Raw genomic sequence first — 20,811 nt, 5'->3', positions numbered from 1 at the left:
GGTGAGCGCAGCAGCTGCAGCAGGGATGGGGGGTGGGCCTCGACCCCGAGCAGCAGGAAGGAAAGGGGGAGTGCGCCCGACGGCTCTGTCCCTGCTCCCTGCAAGAGGTAGAACAGTGGCAGGGGTACAACACAGGCCTCTGTCAGCCCCTCCCCCATCATTCTTGACAGGCAATTGGTTAGTAGCTTTCCGATTGCTATAATAAAAAGAAGAAATGCAATCCCCTTAAGCCTTGAAAATATCTGCCTGAATAAGCAGGCACATTTTAAGAGCTAGAGTGCCCACATCTCTAACATGACTGTGAGTATTTTACATTATCACGGTATCTAAGTGCATCAGTTTTTCATGTATGTACACACAATTCCCTAGGTCAGGGCTGTCAAACTCACCCCACGTCCCAGACTTGACCTAGACTGCTGAGCTCCTTGCAAGCCGGATCCATGAGACCAGCAACAACGGAAGCAGCAACAGTGGTAGTGGGGCAAGCAACTATGAGCCTAGAAGCAGGCCAAGTGGCTCTAGGGCAAGCAGGGCTGTGTTAGCACAGCCCTCACTCATATGCCTGTCACCAACACTCATGTCCAACAGGCCCCCAGGGCTCCAGCTTCCACACAGTCCCCCACATCCCACTACCCATGGCCTAGCACTAGGCCAACAGTTCTGTGTGTCAAATCTAGCCCACAGGCCATAGGTTTGATACCGATTTCCTGGGTAACAGGAAAGTACTGTTTTCACTTTACAGATGGGAAATTGAGTCAGAGAGATACTAAGGTTCTGAAATCCTCCACCAATTAAGTCAACGGGAGCCCTGTGGTTTGTTTCAATAAGCACAGTAATGGGGCCCAAGTGATCTGTCAAAAGTCATGAAGAAAAACTGTGACAGCACAGGCAACTAAGCTTGAATATTCCACATTCAAAACTAATACTACAGCATTGTTCTTCCCCCACATGTATTCTTCCTTTGAGATTCTGATATTTGATATGTGTTTCAAATTCTGTGCAAGATGGGTTTTAAAGAGCAAACACATTGCTTCTAGCACGTGCCGGTGTCAGAAGAAACTTTGACAGGTATTCTAGGAACAACTAGTACAACTTCTAAAATACCAGGCATGAAAGTAAACCTACAGAGAGCTATAAAAAACCATAATGCCAGACTTTGTACTCTTGGACTACTCACCCGTGCAAAGTCAAATGCGTATCTATAAATAAGTTTAAAATTTGTTGGCTCATTTAATAAAGTTCTTAAGTAATCCAAGGAATTCCTTAGTTTTTCTGTTGTATCACATCTATAAAAAAAGAGAAGGTGATTTTATAGCCAAGATCTAGTATTGAAAACATATCCATCTCTGCTTTCATTCCCCTCCTTTGTATGCCTCTTCCACAGAAGTTAGACATATGGCTCTAGGCTTGTCTTCAAGAGTTGCATGAATTTGGGCTGAACCCAAAATGTGAATGGAAATGGATTTAGGTAAAATGGTGTAAAACCTTAGGTTGTATAAACCCTTTTGGTCCAAAAGTTTAGGTAGGTTTAAATTAAACCTAAAGGAAAATGTTCCCAATCAATTTAAAAAACTAGAAACTTGCCTATACAAGGCAATTAAATGTTAGAACAGGTGTTGGCAATGTTTTTGGATAGAGTGCCAAAAACACCCACAACCTTGGCTTGTAAAATGTTGGCATTCCAGGGGCAGACGGTGGGGGAGCCACCAGGGGCCTGATCCTTGTTGTGGCAGCATAGCCCCAGCCCCTTCCCCACCATCCACCGAGGCACACATGCATCCACTGCCAGTAACAAGCCAGGCTGGGGCTCTGCAGATACCAATGCAGCTGCTTGCAGCCTCCTGGCTACCTGCCACAGCTGGCCCAGGCTCTGGGCAGGTCTCTGACACCCACCACAGAGTTTGGCCTGCTTGCAGCAGGTGGTAGGGAGACTGCAAGTAGCTGCACTGGGGTTTGCAGAACCCTAGCCCAGGTCATTGCCAGAAGTAGGTGCACTCATGCCCCAGGGAGGATGGTGGGGAAGGGGCCAGTGTTGCACTGCCACAACAAGGATCATGCTCCTCGTGGCTCCTCCACCACCTGCCTTGAGGCATGCATGCCAAGCAAAATGTCTTTGCGTGCCACACACTGGCACATGTGCTGGGGGTTGCCTAAATAGAAAAAATATACGTATATAAATCAGCTGATGGAACTCTGTGTATGACCATTTTTAAAGTGTCTTAATTCTACCATCATTGTGCTGCTTTGGATAAATCAGACTTATCTCTGCCTACATTCTCCTACCTTTATTTGTAACGCAGAATTCTCTCTAGAGGTCCTTTGATTTACCTACACTGAGAAGCCCTCAAAAGAAAGGGCTTCAGCCTATTTTGTTCTTCAGCCAAAATAAGTGTGTGAACAAAGAGTTCACACCAAATCAATTTACACAGGTGAACTATTGCTGATCCCTAGTGTACTCATGCATACAGGCCCAGGCCCGGAGGTTAAAAGTAGTACTTTCACATCAGTTTAAATTGATTAGCTACAAGTTTCAGTTAAGTCTAAGGGCTGGTCAATATTACAAGATGTCTGCTGACGAAACGTCTTCCAACTAAATGCAGCCACTATGTAGAAGGTGCCAAAGCATCCACTCAATAGAAGCTGTGTGGAGGTGCCAGAAGCCAGGCAGAATTGCAGCTCTACTGGTAGGGGAGGGCATATGGTGTATACTAGGAGACACCAGGTGATAAAAGGTGCTGTGAAGCTAGCAGAAAACTTGGGCAAGTCTATACATTCTCAGTTTTGTTTTGCAGAATTTGAGTTATGTCAGCTAAACAATGTAGTGGGGACCAGGTGCAGGACACCCAAGCAAAAACAAACAGAAAAAAGAGTGCCCTCATCACAGTTTGTGCCAATATAAACACTGATGATTTTTAATGGAGTGCAACAAAGCTTGCAACTAGTAACAAAGTGCTATGGTTATTTGATGCATTAAACAATTCATGCTATAGCCTGGCACAGGGTCTGCAAAGCCACAGCATATCTAAAGCATGAACACACTGGTCAAATCAAAATTACCTGGTACAAGCCCCATCACTAACAGGTTAAAAGGAGGCCCAGGAGAGAGAAACTTTCTCCCAACATTTGGACTGTAGGGAGGGGGCAGGCTTCTTTTTAATAGAAGCATACCTGGAAGTAATATTTTGAGGAACCACAAGTACTGAGGAGGATAACTATAAAGGGGATGCAAAGCAGATACTTCTGGTAGTAGGTTTGGGTCAACAGAGCAGAAGCCAAAAGGATAATGCTGTATTTTCAGACAGAGTTAAGTAAATAAACCAGACTCAAGACAAGATTCTGTATTCCTTTTAGCTAGTAATATTATATCCACAGACATAATAAGCATTATGCCTGAGGTTGCACTTATTTTAAGACTTTTTGGTTTAGTCATCAGAGCTTATGTAGCCTAGTTGTGAGGATGCATAAGGTTTAAAAATGTCTGAAAGCCACACGCTGCTGTAAGTAGGAAAAGGATGAAATCTTATGTCTACTTCTCTGGAGAGGAGCACTAAATCAATACCTATACTACACCAACATAACTCGGGATACAAATGCATTTTAAATTACTAGATTTACTATAACAAAATACAAAAAGCTTATAAAACTTCAAGGCACTTACTGCAGTGATGTCATTCCTTTTAACCATTCTTGCAACGTAAAGTAACCCATGTTTTGTGCATCCAATTTCCAAGCTAACACAAGCATAACTACCTGTTTAAGAGAGCACACTATTAGGTAAAACAAAAAATAGTCTTGGACAGTTATTACTTAACAGACTGCCACATGCTCTTATTTGGTTTAGAGGAGAAGTCATTCAAATATGAATGGAACAGTCAGGATACTCAGACTCTTCCTACCAAGAAAATGGAGCTTTTTAGAAGCTCTAGATTTTAGCAAACTGCTCATCTATATAATAAATAATTGTGCATTGCACTGTCCTTCCTGGTAACTCTGGACAGTCAAATCAAACTACACCTTTAAATTCTTTGGGGGAGATATGGGCTCTGCTGTAATTTTCATATCATGAAGTGTGCTCCAACTTTTGGCCCCATGTTAAACTAATTCAAGATTAATGAACCTCTCTCCTGAAAATAAGGGTACATATGTCAGTAAATGTAGGTCTTCAAGACAACATCACCTCTGCATATTTTAACCTGGGGAATGTGCTTGCTGTACATCACCTCATGAAACAGGCTTTCACATCAAATACCTGCAACTATGGGCCATAAGAGGAGGCAGCAACCTCTTGCTGCCACAAGCCAGAGCTTGCAATCCCAGGCCCCTGCTGTGGGCCAAAAACCTCCAGCCCCCAAATTGCTCAAGCAATCTCCATTAACTTTTGCTGCAGATTTCAGGCCCTTCTGCATCAAGGTAAATGCAGGCAGAGAAAACAGCATGGAGAGGTACAAAGATGGGTACCGTGGAGGTGATGGGCAACACAACATAGCTGCATGCCACCTCAGGTCAGGTTGGACCTTCCTGGACTCTCTGCAGGCCACAGGTTGTCAACCCCTGAACTATAATATAGCTTTATGGATTTGAATGAAAACACAAAGCAGTAAACTCTACACCAAGTAGTAACTCTACAGTAATACAGAAATCCTCAGCTTTGGGAAGGCTGACTGTCACAAACTCAGGAGACTGGTCAGCCAGGCACTAAGAGACCATGGTCCCTTAGAAAGGGGAGTCCAAGAGGAATGGTTGTTCCTTAAGAACGCAATCCTTGAAGCACAAGGCAAGTCAATTCTGTCCTGCAGGAAATGGAGTCAGCAGGCTGGGGAACCCCCTTGGCTCAGTAGGGAACTTTTGGACCTCCTGAAACTAGAGAGAGAAGCCTATACCAGATGGAAAGTGGGAATCATCACCAAGGAGGATTACACAGCACTGGCCTGCACCTGTAGAGAGCCGACCAGAAAAGCCAAGGCAGAAACCAAACTCAGGCTAGCCACGGGAATCAAGGACAACAAAAAGTCCTTCTTCAGATACGTGGGAAGTTGGAAAAAGAACAAAGGTAACATTGGGACCCCTGCTAGATCAAATGGGGTAGCTGATGTCTGGCACTCAGGAAAAGGCCACTTTCCTAAATGACTACTTTGCATCAGTCTTCCACCTGCCCAAGGTGGTCACCCTATCAGACTGGACACAAAGCATGCAGGGGGTGGGAGATGGGCCCACAATTGACACAGATCAGCGAGGGAACACTTCGAGAGGCTCAACATCAATAAGTCCACAGGCCCAGATGGACTGCACCCGAGAGTCCTGAAGGAGCTGGTGGACATCACAGCACACCTTATGGTGAAGATATTTGAGAACTTGTGGCGCTCAGGAGAGGTACCAGAAGAGTGGAAAAGAAGCAGTGTGGTCCCAGTTTTTAAGAAAGGAAGGAAGGAAGATCCAGGGAATTACAGGCCAATCAGTCTGACATCCATCCCTGGAAAGATCCTGGAGAAATCATCAAGGGTTCCATCAGCAACAGGCTAATGGAAGGCAACTTTCTGAGTACCAGCCAACATGGTTTTGTTGCTGGAAGGTCTTGCCTAATCAACTTCATCTCCTTCTATGACCAGGTGATGCATTGCCTGGACAAGGGAGATGAGTTTGATGTTATATATCTGGATTTGAAGAAAGCCTTTGACCTGGTCTGCCATGATGTCCTCACAGTTAAGCTGGAGAACTGCAGCCTCAACCATCTCACGATCCAATGGCTGGGGAACTGATCAAAGGCCAAGGGAGTCCACATGAATAAAGGCCAAGACAGCAAACCTTATGAGGAGAGCCTGAGGGACATGGGACTCTTCAACCTGGAGAAGAGAAGGCTCAGGGGGGACTTGATAGCAGCCTGTAAGTATATAAACAGTGTGGCACCAAGATCTGGGAGAACAATTGTTCACCAGGACTCCCCAAGGGATAACAAGATCAAACGGCCCCAAACTTCTGGAAGGTCGATGTAGACTTGACATAACGAAAAACAGGGTCTGGAACCGACTCCCCCCACAGGTGGTGCAAGCACCTACTCTGGACACATTCAAAAGGCATTTGGATGCTTATCTTGCTGGGATCACTTGACCCCAGCAGACTTTCTGCCAATGGCAGGGGGGCTGGACTTGCTCTCGCGAGGTCTCTTCCAGCCCCAACAGATGTTCCCTATTGCCCAGTTTCAAAATGGTGTATGTCACATAGACAAGACTAGTAAATTATTCTCCCATTTGAAATTCCACTCTCCTCAGAAATCTGAAGCAAGCAAAGGAAGTCCAAAAGCCTTTGTTATTATTGTTCAATTTGAATCAGCCAACACATCTTTGAAAATCTACTTTTCAGAGGTTAACAATTACCACTTCTAAAATTAATCAAACTTGGTATTTGTACTCATACTTTTTGGTCCTGCAACGTGCCAGTGATCCACTGCTTTGGAGTAGACTCAGTTAATCGAGTCTGCTCCTCACGCGCGCTGATGCGTGCTGCACTGTATCGCATGCAGTCATATAAGCATTGAAATGAGCATCAGCACATAGAAAATGACACTGGAGCACTTTTGAACTAAAGCACCTTCTATGTGTTTTGGTTCAAATGTACACTTCTGTCATTTTCACAGCACTGATGGACATTTTGCTGCTTATACAACTGCAAGCATTGCAGCACCAGGTGCTTTTCAAAAAGCCCGGCACTGCGGCACTTGTGCATGTGTAAAAATGCCCAGTGTTTTCAGAGTGCACCTAAACAATCAGTAAGCCTTCTTGCCTAATGTTTCACTAATTAAAACTAGGGGTGCACTGACACGGATTTTGGGGGCCAATACTGATTGCTGATTTTTATGGAGGCATATTGGTCGATAATCTGATTTCCAATACAGCTGCGTGCAGCTAGTAAGCCTGTTGTGATGAAAAGGGAAGTGGGGAGGGGAAAGGGCAGATCTATGTTCCCCATGGTGAGGGAGGGAGTGGGGCTGAAATAGGCACTGCCCAGGCATGGTATGGCAGGCGCGGGATGGAGCCATATGGTGCGCCTGGGACACAAGGGGGGGCTAGCCCCTGCCACTTGCCTGGGAAGGTGGCATGTGCCCCTGGATCTGTGTGGGGTGGGGCAGGGCAGGCTGCAGCTGCAGGACCTTCCCCCCGGGACAAGCAGCAAGAGCAGCCCTTCCCACTCCCCACCCCCCAGATGATAAACAGCTCCATCCCATGCTTGCCTCATCCCAGCTGGGCAGTACATATCCCAGCCCCAGCCACGCTCCCTCTCTTGCTGTGTGGGGGTGTTGATCTGCCCATGCCCCTTCCCTCCTCACCCCCCCTCCCCCACCACAACAAGCTTACCAGCTGCATGCAGGTCTCCACACTGCTGGCTGTGCTCCTCACTGCCTACATGCTGCACTGTGGCTGCATACACACATGGGAATTTATCTGCCAAATTATTGGCCACTTCAGGCCAGATTTGCCATATAGTCAATTTTCTTCATATTGGTGCCAATCCAATATCAGACTAATATATTTGTGCATCTCTAATTAAAGCTATGACAACTTTTAAAATGGAAAAGATAACTGGTCAACAGTTAACCAGGCTACTTGCTGAAGCATGATCAGGAAAAACCTTCAACTTACATTTTCTGGTTCAACTCCAATGTCTTCACAAAATTTCTCCATGCCCTCAGGACCCACAACATCATCAGTTCCTGCAATCAAAATGCTATTTTACATTTATGTTTAATTTAAAATTCATTGGAAGCTTATCACTGATGCAAAAGAAAAGGAAACGCAACACAGACTAAAATTTTGTATGATTCCATTTGTTTACTTGCATATAAAGAAAAATTACTTAACATTAATTAGAGTTCCATGCACTGTCCTTGTGCACCTCCTCATTATGGGTGCACATACATAACAACACTTACACTTGGAATTTTTGCCTTAACATTACTCAAAGCACACTGCAGCCTCAGCCCCTCTCAAGCTCTGTATAAAGGCAATATAGGGTACCACACACTACCTCCTTTTTGGTTTCCTCTCAACCCCAGTCAAAGTTGCACGCAACTACAAGGAAGATGGGATGAGAGCAGGATGTGGGCGCAGACGTGCATATGCTCATGCAAAACTAATAACACATCTCAAGGAACTCTACTTATTGATAAGTAACTTTTCTTGTCTCCCTTGAGTGATTTTACATAGGCACAACATGACTACAGGTGACTCCAAAGTGGCGTTTGCACACCTGGAGGTGGGTATCAACATTTCTAGCCCCATGGGTTGGGTAAGTGTCACAGGGAGAGTCCGCGAACTGGAACCCATGCACAAAGCAGCCAGTCTGCTGGCCCTGCCCCCCACCACTGGATCCTGCACATGGAGCAACACTGTGTATCACTAGCAACTTTCCAGACCCATGGGCCAGATAACATAACTCCAGAGACTGGATTCAGCCTGCAGGCCAGAGGTTGAGCTCCACTGCTCTAGGTAAATAACTGAAAGACTCCATTTTACTAAATATGGAAAAGGTACAAATGGAGCCCCACATGGTTACCTTGCAGATACATATTAGTTAGAATCACAGGAAATAGGGGATGTAAGGGTCCTCATGAGGTAATCGAGCCCAGCCCCCTGCTCAAGGCAGGATCATCCCCAACTAAACTATCCCAGCCAAGCGTCCGTCTATCCCACTCTTGAACATTCCCAGGGATAGACATTCCAGGTAGTTCCAGGGAATGTCTCTCAGTAGTCTGTTCCAATGCCTAACAACCCTCATAGACAGAAAGTTCCTTCTAACTTCCAACCTAAGTTTTCTCTGCTACAATTTGAAGGTATTGCTCTGAGTCCTGTCTATCTTCATCCTCTTTATAATTGCTCTCCAGGTACTGGAAGACTTACCAAATCCTCCCTCAGTCTTCTCTTCTCCAGACTAAGGAACCCCCATTTTTTTCAGCCTTTCCTCCTAAGTCAGGCTTCCTCGGCCTCTAATCATTTTTGTCACTCTCCACTAGATTCTTTCCCATCTGTCCACATCTTTCTTGAAGTTTTGGACCCAAAACTGAACTCAGTACTCCAGGTAAGGCCTCACCAGTGCTGAACAGAGCTGCATAATCACTTTCTTTGACTTGCAATAGAGACAGTATTATTGGAGATACTGCAACAGAGATGCAACTGAGTAAGCTGTTGCTTTTTTGGCAACAAGAAGAGATTGTTGGCTGCTATTCAGCTTATGATCCGCTGTAATCTCCAGGTTCTTTCCTGCAGTATTGCACCCAAGCCAGTCATTCCCATTCCCCAATCTGTAATTCTGCATGCAATTATTCAAGTATAGGACTTTGTTATATCTCAGCTGATTAATTGGAAGCCACTTCTGCAGTCTATCCAAGTCATTTTGGATCTTAACCATTGCTGCAGAGTAGAGCTCTCAACCTTTTTGGACTCAAGGCACCCCTCAGAAAATGACAACTCTTAATTTTCACTCTTTTCTTTAATACAGAAAAATAACAGAGCAATTCTTCTGTTGCAAAGAACTCAGAAAGAGCACAGATCCGAATGCTTCCAATGCTACAGATCCCTATTTAAAATCTCTGGGTTTATCTTGTCAATGAAACATTCACATATCTAACAGTGCTAACACTGCACAGCACCCTAGGGCACCCTTGAAAGAATCTCAGGGCACCCCAGGATGCTGTGGCACCCGGTTGAGAATCACTGCTCTAGGGCAGTGTTTCTCAACCTATCAAGTAACAAGTACCCCCCAACTTCTGAAAAATGTTAATAAGTACCCAAACACTCAATTTTCTAAGGGGATTTTATATTTACTGACTAATGTGTGCCATACGTTGGAAGAAGGGCTGTGTACATAGGGCTGTGACAGGACAGATGTCTGATCTGGTGTGGGTAGGGTTGCCACCTTTTACACCAGGGGTGCACAACTCATGTATGTACCCGGGCTAGAGGTGATGTTGGCCAAAGCTAGGAGGGCTGAACCCAATGCTGTACAAAGCATGGCATGCCAAATTATTACTGGGGAATTTAAAGCGCTGCACAATCTGCTGCGCACCCATTTTTTTGCCATAGTTTTGGGAGTAGGAAGGGGCAAGAGAGAGAGGAAAAGAGGGCAAGAGACAGAGTGAGTGTTGGGGTACCTGCATACCCCCTGCCTGTGTCTCATGTACCCCCAGGGGTACACGTACCACAAGTTGAGAAACTACGCTCTAGGGTTTCTGCAATGTGGACAACACCAAGTTATGTGAAAATTTGCTAAGCAGGCACTCAATCTCATCATCCAAATAAATAATGAAGATGTTTAACAATACCAGGATAGACTCCTGGGAAAACCCACTTGATATCTCCTCCCAGCTAGATGTTGAGCCATTGAACAGTACTCTTTGAGCACAACAATCCAACCTGTTTTGTGTCCACTTTGCAGTACTCTTGTCTAATCCGTATATCCTTAGCTTGTTAAGGAAAAATGTTGTGGGAGACAGTGCATGCTTCTCCGTTGTTCGTGCCCAGGATCACAGAGATGTCTGCATCACCCGAGCAATGATATTAGGAGGCGCTACTTCACAGTCAGGGCGGCTAGGGCCTGGAACCGGCTTCCAGGGGAAGTGGTGCAGGCTCCTAGCCTGGGGATTTTTTCCTGTCATGGCAGGGGTTTGGACTTGATGAGGTCCCTTCCGACTCTAGCTACTATGAAACTATGAAACTATGAATGCTAGGACATGACGACTGCTGGATCCATCACCACTCATCTCCTCGGTTATGTCATTCAACTGGCTCCCAAGCAACACCTGCAGCAGAAGCAATGCTGACGGAAGATCAACATCAAAGGAGTCAAGGACCCAATCAAGTGAGACCTCTTCCACCAGTGTCTCAATTAAAATGTGGCAAACTCCAGTCAACAACACTAGAATGGTCGGCAGCACTTGGGGTCTATCATCAGCACCTGTGAAGAGACACCTGGATTCTCTACCAGGAAACATCAAGACTGGTTTGATAAGAATGACCAGGAGATCCAAGAGATGATCAACCACAAGTGCAACGCCTTTTGCACTTGGCAAAACGACATCAACTCCAAGCGAAGGAAACAAAGTCAGAGATTTTCAACTTTTTCTTAACAAGTGTACCCCTTCTGCCTCAAAGTTTCAGGTCATGTACCCCTTTATAATTTTTTCTTGTTTTTAAGGTGGGGGGGGCAGACTGAGGCCCCCATGGTGAGGGAGGAAGTAGCGTTGGAGCAGGGGCAGGCACTGCACAGCCAGGGCGGAGTGCAGGACAGAGCCGTGAGAGCGGTTCATCCGGAGCGAAGGCAGCTCCTGCCACTGCACTTACCCTGGCAGACACCGGAGGGGCATGTGCCCCCCAGATCTGTGTATGGTGTGGAGGCAGCTGCTGCTGGAGGCTGGACTCTGCACCCCGCTGCCGCTGCCCCAAGAGCTGCGCAACAGTATGTGCCTGCTGCCACTGGTTAGGCAGGAGACAGACCCCCTCCCCCCCCCATCAGGTAAGTGTGTGGGAGGGGGGCAGGGCAGGGGAGAGGGAAGGGGCTGAGGGGCACCAGGTCAGAGATGTTGAGGAGGAGGGAGTGTGTCTCTGTGCCAGCTTCCAGGCAGGTCACGGGGGGGCAGAGCCCCGAGGGCAGCAGCGCTCCTCTGCTGGCCGCACATATACAACCCGGATGGACAGACGGAGTAAGGGGGCAGGGGGCTTATATGCAGTTGCTGCCACCGTCACCACCACCTCCCTCTGCCGCACCCATACCCACACCACTGTCCTACTGCCTGTCATATGTGCATCTCCATGGGCTGCTGATAGACCTTGAGCCCAGCCAATTGTGCACTGCCCATCAGCAGCCCCTGGAGCCGCACATGTGATGTGCTATAGAAAAGTGGTGTGGCAGCAGTGGTGGTGCACGGTGGTGGTTGATGGTGGCAGCCACTATGTGCAAGCCCCCCTCACCTCATCCAACTGGCTGGGCGGTGAATGTATGGCCTGCAGAGGGGCTCCATTGCCCTCACCACCCCCAGCCCTGCTCCTAGGAGTAAGCACAGAGAGTGAGCTGAAGTGGGGGGGCGGGGAGGCGCCACGGTGTGCTAAGTGGGGCTGGTGGCACCCAGCATGCCCCTCTCCCTCCCCCGGGTAAGAAGTAAAGTATGGGAAAGCACCCAGGAGAAATGCCACCACCACACCCCAGGGCATGCTCCATCCCTGCCCCCCTACAACCTAAGTACCCCCAGTTGACAACCCCTGAACTAAGTCATCAAGAAGCCAAGGCAGAGGTCCAAAGGAGGGCCTGTGATATGAAAAGCAGATGGTGGGAAGGCAAGGCAAAGGAGATTCAACACCTTGCCAACATCCATGATATGTACAATTTTTTGTGTCATCGAAGCCATCTACGGTCCAAGCACTCAGGGACCAACCCCCTTGAGACCAAAGGATGAAGAAAACCTGATCAAGGAAAGGGGAAACATCAATGCCTGCTGGAAGGAGCCTTTTGAAGACCTTTTCAATCAAGACTGCTATTGATGAGAGTATGCTGCAACACCTAGTATGAAATGATCTCAGAATCCCCACAACCCTTAATGAGATGAGTAAAGTCATCAAGCAGATGAAAAATCACAAGACATCTGGAGCCGATGGAATTCCCACCTAAATCTTCAAGCAGGGGGAAGAGAAGCTCACATCACAGCTCTATGCCCTCATCTTAAGGGTCTTGAATGATGAGAAAAACCCAGATGACCTCAGGGATGCCATTATCTCAGGGGTGGGCAATTATTTCAGCTTAACAAGTTTTGAGGATCACTTAACAAGTTTTGGCAAGCTGTGGACGGCCGCAAGGCAGCCCCACCCCTCCCCTCCCCTTGACAGATGCCCTAAAAATCAAACTTCCACAATACCATATTTTAATTGCATTTTAAAAAGATATTTTTGTCCTGATTTGTATGCATTTGCATCATGTATATAGGAGGTAATTTCATAATAGCTCAAAATGAAGTTTAACTCTTGTATATTGCAGGGGTGTGATTGCAGGGTAGCTGGTATGGTGGGATGCGCATGGAAACCCACTGCGTGTGCCCCCCTGAGCCATTCAGCACCTGTGCCCACCCCACAACAGCCCAGAGCTCACACACCCTGCAGTGCATCCCTGCTATTGCCACCAGCATGCACTCCCAGCCCTACCCCATGCCTGCTCCAGACTGACCCTGGCAGAAGCAGATCAGCCAGACTGCGTGCACAGTCCTGACCAAGTCCCTGTGCCTGCTCCACACCACCCACACGTGGCATGTCCTGCTCCCCCCTGGGCACACAGCAGGGCTGGGGTGGCTCAGCGTGCTGGACTGCCTTTCCAGGCAGCTCAGGCAGTGCCAGCCACTGGCCCCCAGCCCCACAATACCGGTGGGGACCTGCACACAGCTGTGACCAGCCCTGCACCTGATATGGACTCACCTGCTCGTGTGGAATAGCTGCAGCAGCAGAAGTGCCATCAGGGCAGAAGTGTGCTCAGCGCAGGGGAAAAGCAGTCCCTCCCCTTCAGCACTGCCCAGTGCTTCCTGCAGCAGCCATGCAGAGCCCACACTGGGCTGCCCCTGGCTCCACCACTGTCACTGTCACCTCCAGGCTGCCTAGTGGGAGCAGCCCAGCACAGGCTCCACATGGCTGCTGCAGGAAGCGCCAGACAGCAGTGAGGAGAAGGAGCTGCTTTTCCCCCACACTGACCACATTTTTGCCCTGCCTGCGCTGCTGCTACAGCTGTTCAACATAAGCAGGCAAGTCCGCAGCAGGCATGGGGTGGGTCAGGGCTGTGCACGGGTCCCCACCAGGACCACAAGGCTTGGGCCTGAGGCAGTAGCAGACAGAAAGAGCTGCCACTGCCTGGGCTGGCTAGAAAGGCAGTCCAACTGTGGAGCCACCCCAGCCCCGCTGCAAGGCCAAGGGGTGGCAGGACATGGCAGGACCAGACAGTACCTAGGCCAGGCGGGACTGAGGGACCTGCTGCAGGCCAAACAAAGCCCCTCCATGGGCCAGATCTGGCCCGCAGGCCATATTCTGCCCACCACTGCATTATCATGACAATCTGCAAGAAAGAAGACAAGTCCAACTGTGGAAATTACAAAGGAATCACCCAGCTGTCCACCACAGGAAAGATCATTGAAGAAACCCTTCTGAACCATCTCCTTCCACTTGCTGAAGACCTTCTCCCAGAATCTCAGTGTAGGTAGAAGGCATCAAGAGGCACAACTGACATGATCTTCACTGCTTGCCAGCTGAAGGAAAAATGCTGGAAACAAACATAAACCCTTCTACATGGTTGTCTTTGACCTCACACAGCCTTCAACTGTATCAACCACAAAATGTTTATGGAGGATCCTTCTGAAGTATGGTGATGAGCTGCAGCGGACATCCATTCTTTGCCTGCTTCATGACAGTATGCAAACCATGGTTCTCAATAATGGATCTCTCACAAATCCCTTTGAGGTGAAGATGGGTGTTAAGTAGGGCTCTCTCACTGCTCCAACAATCTTCTCACTATTCCTTACTGCAGTGCTACTTCTGGCTACTAACCGGTAGGAGTAGAGCTAAACTACTGAATGGATGGTAAACTGTTTATTCTCAGCCAACTCTGAGTCAAAACCAAGACCACCCTGTCCTCAATCATTGAGCTCCAGTACACTGATGATTAGGGATCCAAGTTTTCCATTTGCCACATAAAAACACAGATCTTTTTCCTTTAAAGAAGAAAAATAAATGCCAAAATATGTAAGTATTTAGAATTTATTTTATTATAAGATTGAACCACCAATAGGCTTCCAAACTGCTTTCAAATTGTAAATATATCAACAGAACATTGTGTTCAACTGATGCCTATATATATATATATATAGTGGTATTTCATTTAAATTGCAGAAAAACAGACATTTTGGGTTTCTTAAATCAGAGAATTTGGGATTTTTATTAGAAAATCTGGGATTTTAAACAGAGAAAACCATGATCCCTGCTGATGATGCTGTAGTTTGTGCTCACTTGAAAGCAGACTTTCAGGCAATTGTTGATGGCTTTACCAAGACATAGAAGAAAATGGGACTGAAACTTAACACTGAGAAGACTAAGTCCTCCATCAACAAGCTCTTAATGAGCAGACCTCAGCTCCAGTAATTTGGCTTCACGGTGAGACTCTAGAGAACACTGAGTATTTTGTGTACCTCGGAAGCTCTCTCTTGCAGAAGGCTGACATCGATGAAGAAATGCAAGTGCAGCCTTCAGATGCCAGAGGAAATGGGTGTTTGAAGATTACAACATTGGATCTGAAACCAAACTCATGGTTTATCAAGCAATCGTGAACCCCACCTTTATGCATGGAGCTGAGACATGGACAATGTACAGAAGACGCCTCAAGTCGCTGGAGACATACCATCAATGCTGCCTGCAGAAGATCCTTCAAATCCAGTGGGTAAACAGACGCACTAACATTAGTGCCCCCTCGCAAGCAAACACCACGGGCATCAAGGTGATGATCATCCAACATCAATTTCATTGGGCCAGCCACATCATGCAGATGTCCAACTCCAGATTTCCAAAGCAAGTTTTATTTTCCTAGCTCACTCAAGGTGTACAGTCAAGAGGAATGTAGAGAAACCTCTTCAAAGATAGAAAAAAAAGTAACATCAATATCAACTCATAGGAGACTATAGCCTAGGACTGTCCCAAATGGAGGAAGAGTCTGCTGCAAGGATCTCAGTACCCTGAAATCCTGATGATGATGATAGGAGACAGAAAAACAGAAATGGCCTGTCACAGACAAAAATAGAACATAGAGCCACCCACCCAACATGGAAACATGAGCCCAAGCTGCAAAAGAGTCTGTCAATCCTGGATAGGGCTTGTCAGTCTCTTCACACCCACAGATAAGACAATCCTGGCAGATAATCATCCTTGACTGCAAGGGACTGCTGATGTTTGTGACATTGATCTGAAACGTAACATCTTCTTGATGTATTGTGTTTGAATGCCAGAGGTTCTGGACATAGGCTTCCCATCCCAATAAGGAAGCATCCATCACAGTTGTCATCAACAGGTATGCAAGAAACATGCAAGTCCTCTGCACATATTAAATAGGCCCTTGTCCCACACTAAGACAACCAAATTGCCGGAGGAAGTGTGCTATCATACACAGCAGATAATTCCTCATAATCAGAACTGCATGAACCTTCGGTGAAGTCTGGCATGTAGCGTTACAAAAGTAAAAGGAGTTATATGACCAAAGAGAAGCAGGCCTTGCATTTCATAGTAGGATGATACTCAGCGAATAAAATATAAACTTTTGCAAGGGCTGGAATCAGTCTTGCAAAACCGAAGTTCTAGATGTCATAGGCTGCATCTGCAAAAGATGCTGACTGAGCAGCAGCCCAAGACTACTGCACAGTAGCATCATGTGGCAGAAACCATGACGCAATGTTAATGCACAGTAACCACAATCTACAGCACAGTAGCGTCACTAAAAAGCTGTTCATCGGGTTACCATGCAGTCATTTAATACTTGTTTATATAAGTATTAAATGACTGTGCAGTAACGACTGCAGTGTCAGCGTCTCATGTAGATGTGGCCACAAAGTCCTAAATGGCTCCTCTGAACTCCAGCCTTTGGATGCAGGCTGGACTTTTGAGTGTTTACCAGCAATCTTGGCATAAAACAACTGAGAAACTCAGAACTCTGAGGTAAGAAGAATGCCTACTGACACTGCCCTGGGTATCAAACAGGCAGCAGTATCTTGGAGTAATATTAGCTACCACATGTTCTTCAGACACAAGGGCCAAAAGAGGTTTTTTGAATTCCTTTGGTAAGGTGTCTGCTATAGAAACACTGTTCTGAAAGGGACTTCCTGGGCCACCGAGTCCAATGCCTTTCATTCACAAGCAATCATTTACCCAAGGATGCCCGGTACTGTGTGCGCTTCTGGGCTCCACATTTTAAAAAGATGTGGAGAAGTTAGAGAGGGTCCGGAAGTCAGCAGCAAAGATGATAAAAGGCTTGTAAACCTTTTCTCTCTTGCTGCAGAGAGGAAGATGCAGACCAACAGCTTGAAGCTGCAAAGAAAGTTTAGATTGGATAGCCAGAAAGAACGTCTTCACTGTTTAAATAGTGAGGCAGTGGAACAGACTGCCTAGGGAAATTGTGAACTCTCCATCACTGGAGATATTCAAGAAGAGGTTGGACAGCTGCTGGTTGGGATAATATAGGCATAGCTATGCCTACATTCTATCACTGGTATTTCTTATGCTTCTAGGCTTTGCTGGTTGCCCTCTTCTCCACTTTTCTGCTATATGTTGTAGTGTAAGATTTTGAAGCAAGCTAATATTTTGAACAAAACTAGGCCCAAGATGGAAGCAGGATGCTATAAATTAAATGAGAAGTTGGCAATCACAGTAATTTTCCATGCATCTTTTGTTTAAAGTCTATATATAGTAAAAATATAAGCTTGACTGGACTCCCCTTTGGTTCAGTAGCAGAATCCTTGTCTGCCACACAGGAGACCCAGGTTCAATTCCTGGATGCTTATACAACTACAGGCATGGAGGCACCAAATGTCTGGACTCAGTCTGGCCTTTGGATTCTGTCTCAATGGCCTAAAGGAGGGATGGAAGATCTGGGTAGCCTCCACTCTTCCAGACTACTGCCTAGGCATATGTGTCAAAGGTCTGGGTGACCTGTTACGCATACACCATGATACAGAAGGATCAATGGTTGCCAAACCATCTGATAAGCTTGACTGATAATAGGTGCCAATGACTAGGAAGGAGCAACCGCACAATATAAAACCATGAAATAGGTGGGTGTGTGCGTGCAAGCTGGCTGTGATACTGGGGAGATAGACATAGCTGCTGTTTCCTTCCTGTTGAAATGGGGTCAGACACCTAAGAACATCATGCATGCAGCCAAGGATCAGAGGATTGGCCCACTGAAGACAATCATTATGAGACTCTCATGCTGCCTGTCAGGTTGTATGTGCAGTTATATTTTCTCTACAGTCTTGGGATTATTATTAAAGCTTGCTTGATATCAGATTGAACAAGCGGCCATGTCAGTCCCATAGTGAAAAATCTTGCTGGTAATATATGTGTCAGGGTGTTTCTATGCTTTCCTAGATGCATTTGGTGTTGGCTACAGCCAAGGCTGGGGCCTCTGACTGGAGCGTGTTGCCAATGTTCCTGCTGGGGCCAAAGACAAAGGTTCCTAGCTTGCCCCTCTACTGAGAGTCAGACTGATCACTACATTTTGGATCAGAAAGGCACTTGACCCCATAGTCAGATTGGTATGAACTGTGGGGACTTTTGCCTTCCTCTGTAGTGGGGGGCATGGCCCTCTACCCAGGAGCTCTTGAGCATATATTGACAACATCTCATATACACTGGCTGCCATGGTTCCCCTGCTTTACCTGTGGCAGGTTGGGGTCTAAGGTTGGTCTCGTGTCATGGCTGACTCTACTCTTATGTAGAGTTTAGATTATGGAATGGTTTGAATACAGATGATCCTGCCTCAGGTAGGAGGCTGAAGTAGATGACCTCTGGAGGTTCCTTCCAGGCCAATGATTCTATAAAAAAATCACTTCAAACCTTCACACACAACTACAAGGCAAAGCACCAGAAACACTGAGAACACCCACTCGACAACATGACATAGGTAAAGCCAAGGGAGATGATGGTACTGCCAGTGTCCTCCCACTACCCATACACCTAAATCATACAGAGCCAGAAGAGCTTAAATAATTAGTTTTTTAGAATCAAAGGCTGGATGAAGGATAGAACATCCAAACAAATATGTCAACAAGCTTGAGCTGTTTTGTTAGAAATGCAGTGCAGTTGTTTAGCTTTTTTATTTGCCACAGCTATCACCAAAGGAGGAGTACAACAGGTGAATATAAAAACCCCCAGTTTTTCTGAAGAGGGCTTGGCACTGTTTGTTCACCCTCTTCCAATTCTCAGAACCCAAGGCAGGAATCCTACAGAACTTAGCCAGGTCTATTAAGATCTCCCTGTCAAGAAAAGTGGATTTAGAACAGGCATGTCAACTAGCCAATCAGCAGGCATGGTGACTCCTTCATGAGAAATCTGTAGGGCTTGGACCATATGTTGCATCAAATCCTGAAAATCTCAGAGGTTATCCAACTGATGAAATGATAGGAGGAGCAAAAGCCCTCCTTCAGTGAGAAAAGACAATGAATTAGTACCACAGAAGTCACTCAGTCTTGAACCTGGATCTGAAGAATCTTTTTACCTGGAAAAAGAATTGGCAATTGACCTGGAAGAGAAGAAGGAGTCCAAATAGCCTGATTTGTACTGAGTAACAGGGGAGAGCAGAGGACATTATTGCTGAAAGAATCACCACAAAAAAACCTGAAATAAGTCTCATGACCTGGTTTTGTTTACACTGCAATATCATGCCACACCATGGAGGACTTCATAACAGAAGAGAATTATAACCAGCAATTGCTTTGCAGGGTTAAAAACTAGGGAAAATGCAAACAGCTAAAACAGCAGCAGTAAGTCAAAAGTCTCATCACATCTCACTACAAAATCAGATCAGAATTTATGAATACCACCAACTCATGCTGTGCAACATACAAGTTGTGGGTTGTTTTTTTTAAATGAGGTGAAAATCCCTCTAGAATGAGGATAATTTTATCTGTCGTAAAAAGGCTCCTATTATGACAGAAATCCAGAATTTGAATACAATACAAAACAAAACAAAAAACAGGCTCAGAAAATAACAAACAGAATTTGACCTTGTCTTATTAGGTGATCTTTTCAATCTTGTAAAAACAATTTAGAAACAACAGGTTTTAATTGTACAGGTTGTCTTTCCCATCACTTCCTCCCACTCAGCATAAGCAGCAGTTAAAGAGACCCCAATTATTCTCAAGGAAAAGTCATGCTGGGGAAACGATAAAGGCAATATTAACTGAAGGCATGTGTAAGAGGAAAAAACCTATCACGTAAATACTTAAAATTCTCATCTGAGAATGCCTTTTCTAGAACTATTATTCACCACTACTAACCGAACCAATCCCCCGTTGCTCCATATCTACATCTTGCACCTGCAGCCAGTGGAAAGCCAAAATTCTTTTTTAAAAAAAGCTAAGGAATTAAGTATGAGCCATACACACCCAAGCCAGAATCTGCAAAAAAGATTACATCCACTTACCACCTGAAGTACTACACATACTATCAAAGAACTAACCATCAGCCCCATTTCTTATATCTGCCACCTACTTAGTTTCCCTTGGGGCTCAACAAATTTATTTCCCTCCCATTTCAAACTGCTTCCTTCAGACAAGTCTGCTTAAATAAGTAGCAGGACATCAGATGACTTTTGTTAAAGAATGTGGAGTACCATTTATGCTGAAAATTCACAGCTGGTAGCCCTAAAAGAAGTTTACCTAGTCAACACCTATTTAATATACCATGATGAAACTGAGGCCATGGATGGACATTACATTTTTAACACAGAAGTGTCAACACACTTTCAAGAGCCACAAAAATGTAGTGCTACGTAAGTGGAGGGAGACGCCAAGCTCCCCAGCTGGAGAGATGCATAGTCACTGCAAAGGAGGTGACTTGGACGAGGAGGTAAATAGCACCCTGTTCAAATTTGCTGATGACACTAAGATGTTGGGGGATGTGGGCACGCTAGAAGGGAGGAATAGGCTGCAATCGGATCTAGACAGGTTACAGGGGTGGGCGGATGAGAATAGGATGGGATTCAACATCAACAAGTGCAAAGTGATGCACCTGGGGGGGAACAACTGGCACCATACCT

The 20,811-nt window shown here is 46.0% G+C and overlaps 1 protein-coding gene across 1 annotated transcript in view; it reads right to left on the bottom strand.

The window, feature by feature from the left end:
- DCUN1D4 (defective in cullin neddylation 1 domain containing 4) overlaps positions 1-20,811 on the bottom strand; it is a 75,480-nt gene that overhangs the window by 14,505 nt on the left and 40,164 nt on the right. The window contains exons 6-8 of the mRNA XM_019553197.1: positions 7,635-7,705; positions 3,659-3,750; positions 1,178-1,286 (exon numbers count right to left, since the gene is read on the bottom strand). Of these exons, the coding sequence (XP_019408742.1) occupies positions 1,178-1,286; positions 3,659-3,750; positions 7,635-7,705 (272 nt within the window). The remainder of the gene's footprint in view (positions 1-1,177; positions 1,287-3,658; positions 3,751-7,634; positions 7,706-20,811) is intronic.

Source organism: Crocodylus porosus, unplaced genomic scaffold (assembly GCF_001723895.1).
Source record: "Crocodylus porosus isolate Cpor-Errol unplaced genomic scaffold, CroPor_comp1, whole genome shotgun sequence".
Taxonomy (NCBI): domain Eukaryota; kingdom Metazoa; phylum Chordata; order Crocodylia; family Crocodylidae; genus Crocodylus; species Crocodylus porosus.
The sequence above is the reverse complement of the archived record's forward strand: the minus strand, read 5'-3'. Positions and strand labels throughout refer to the sequence as shown.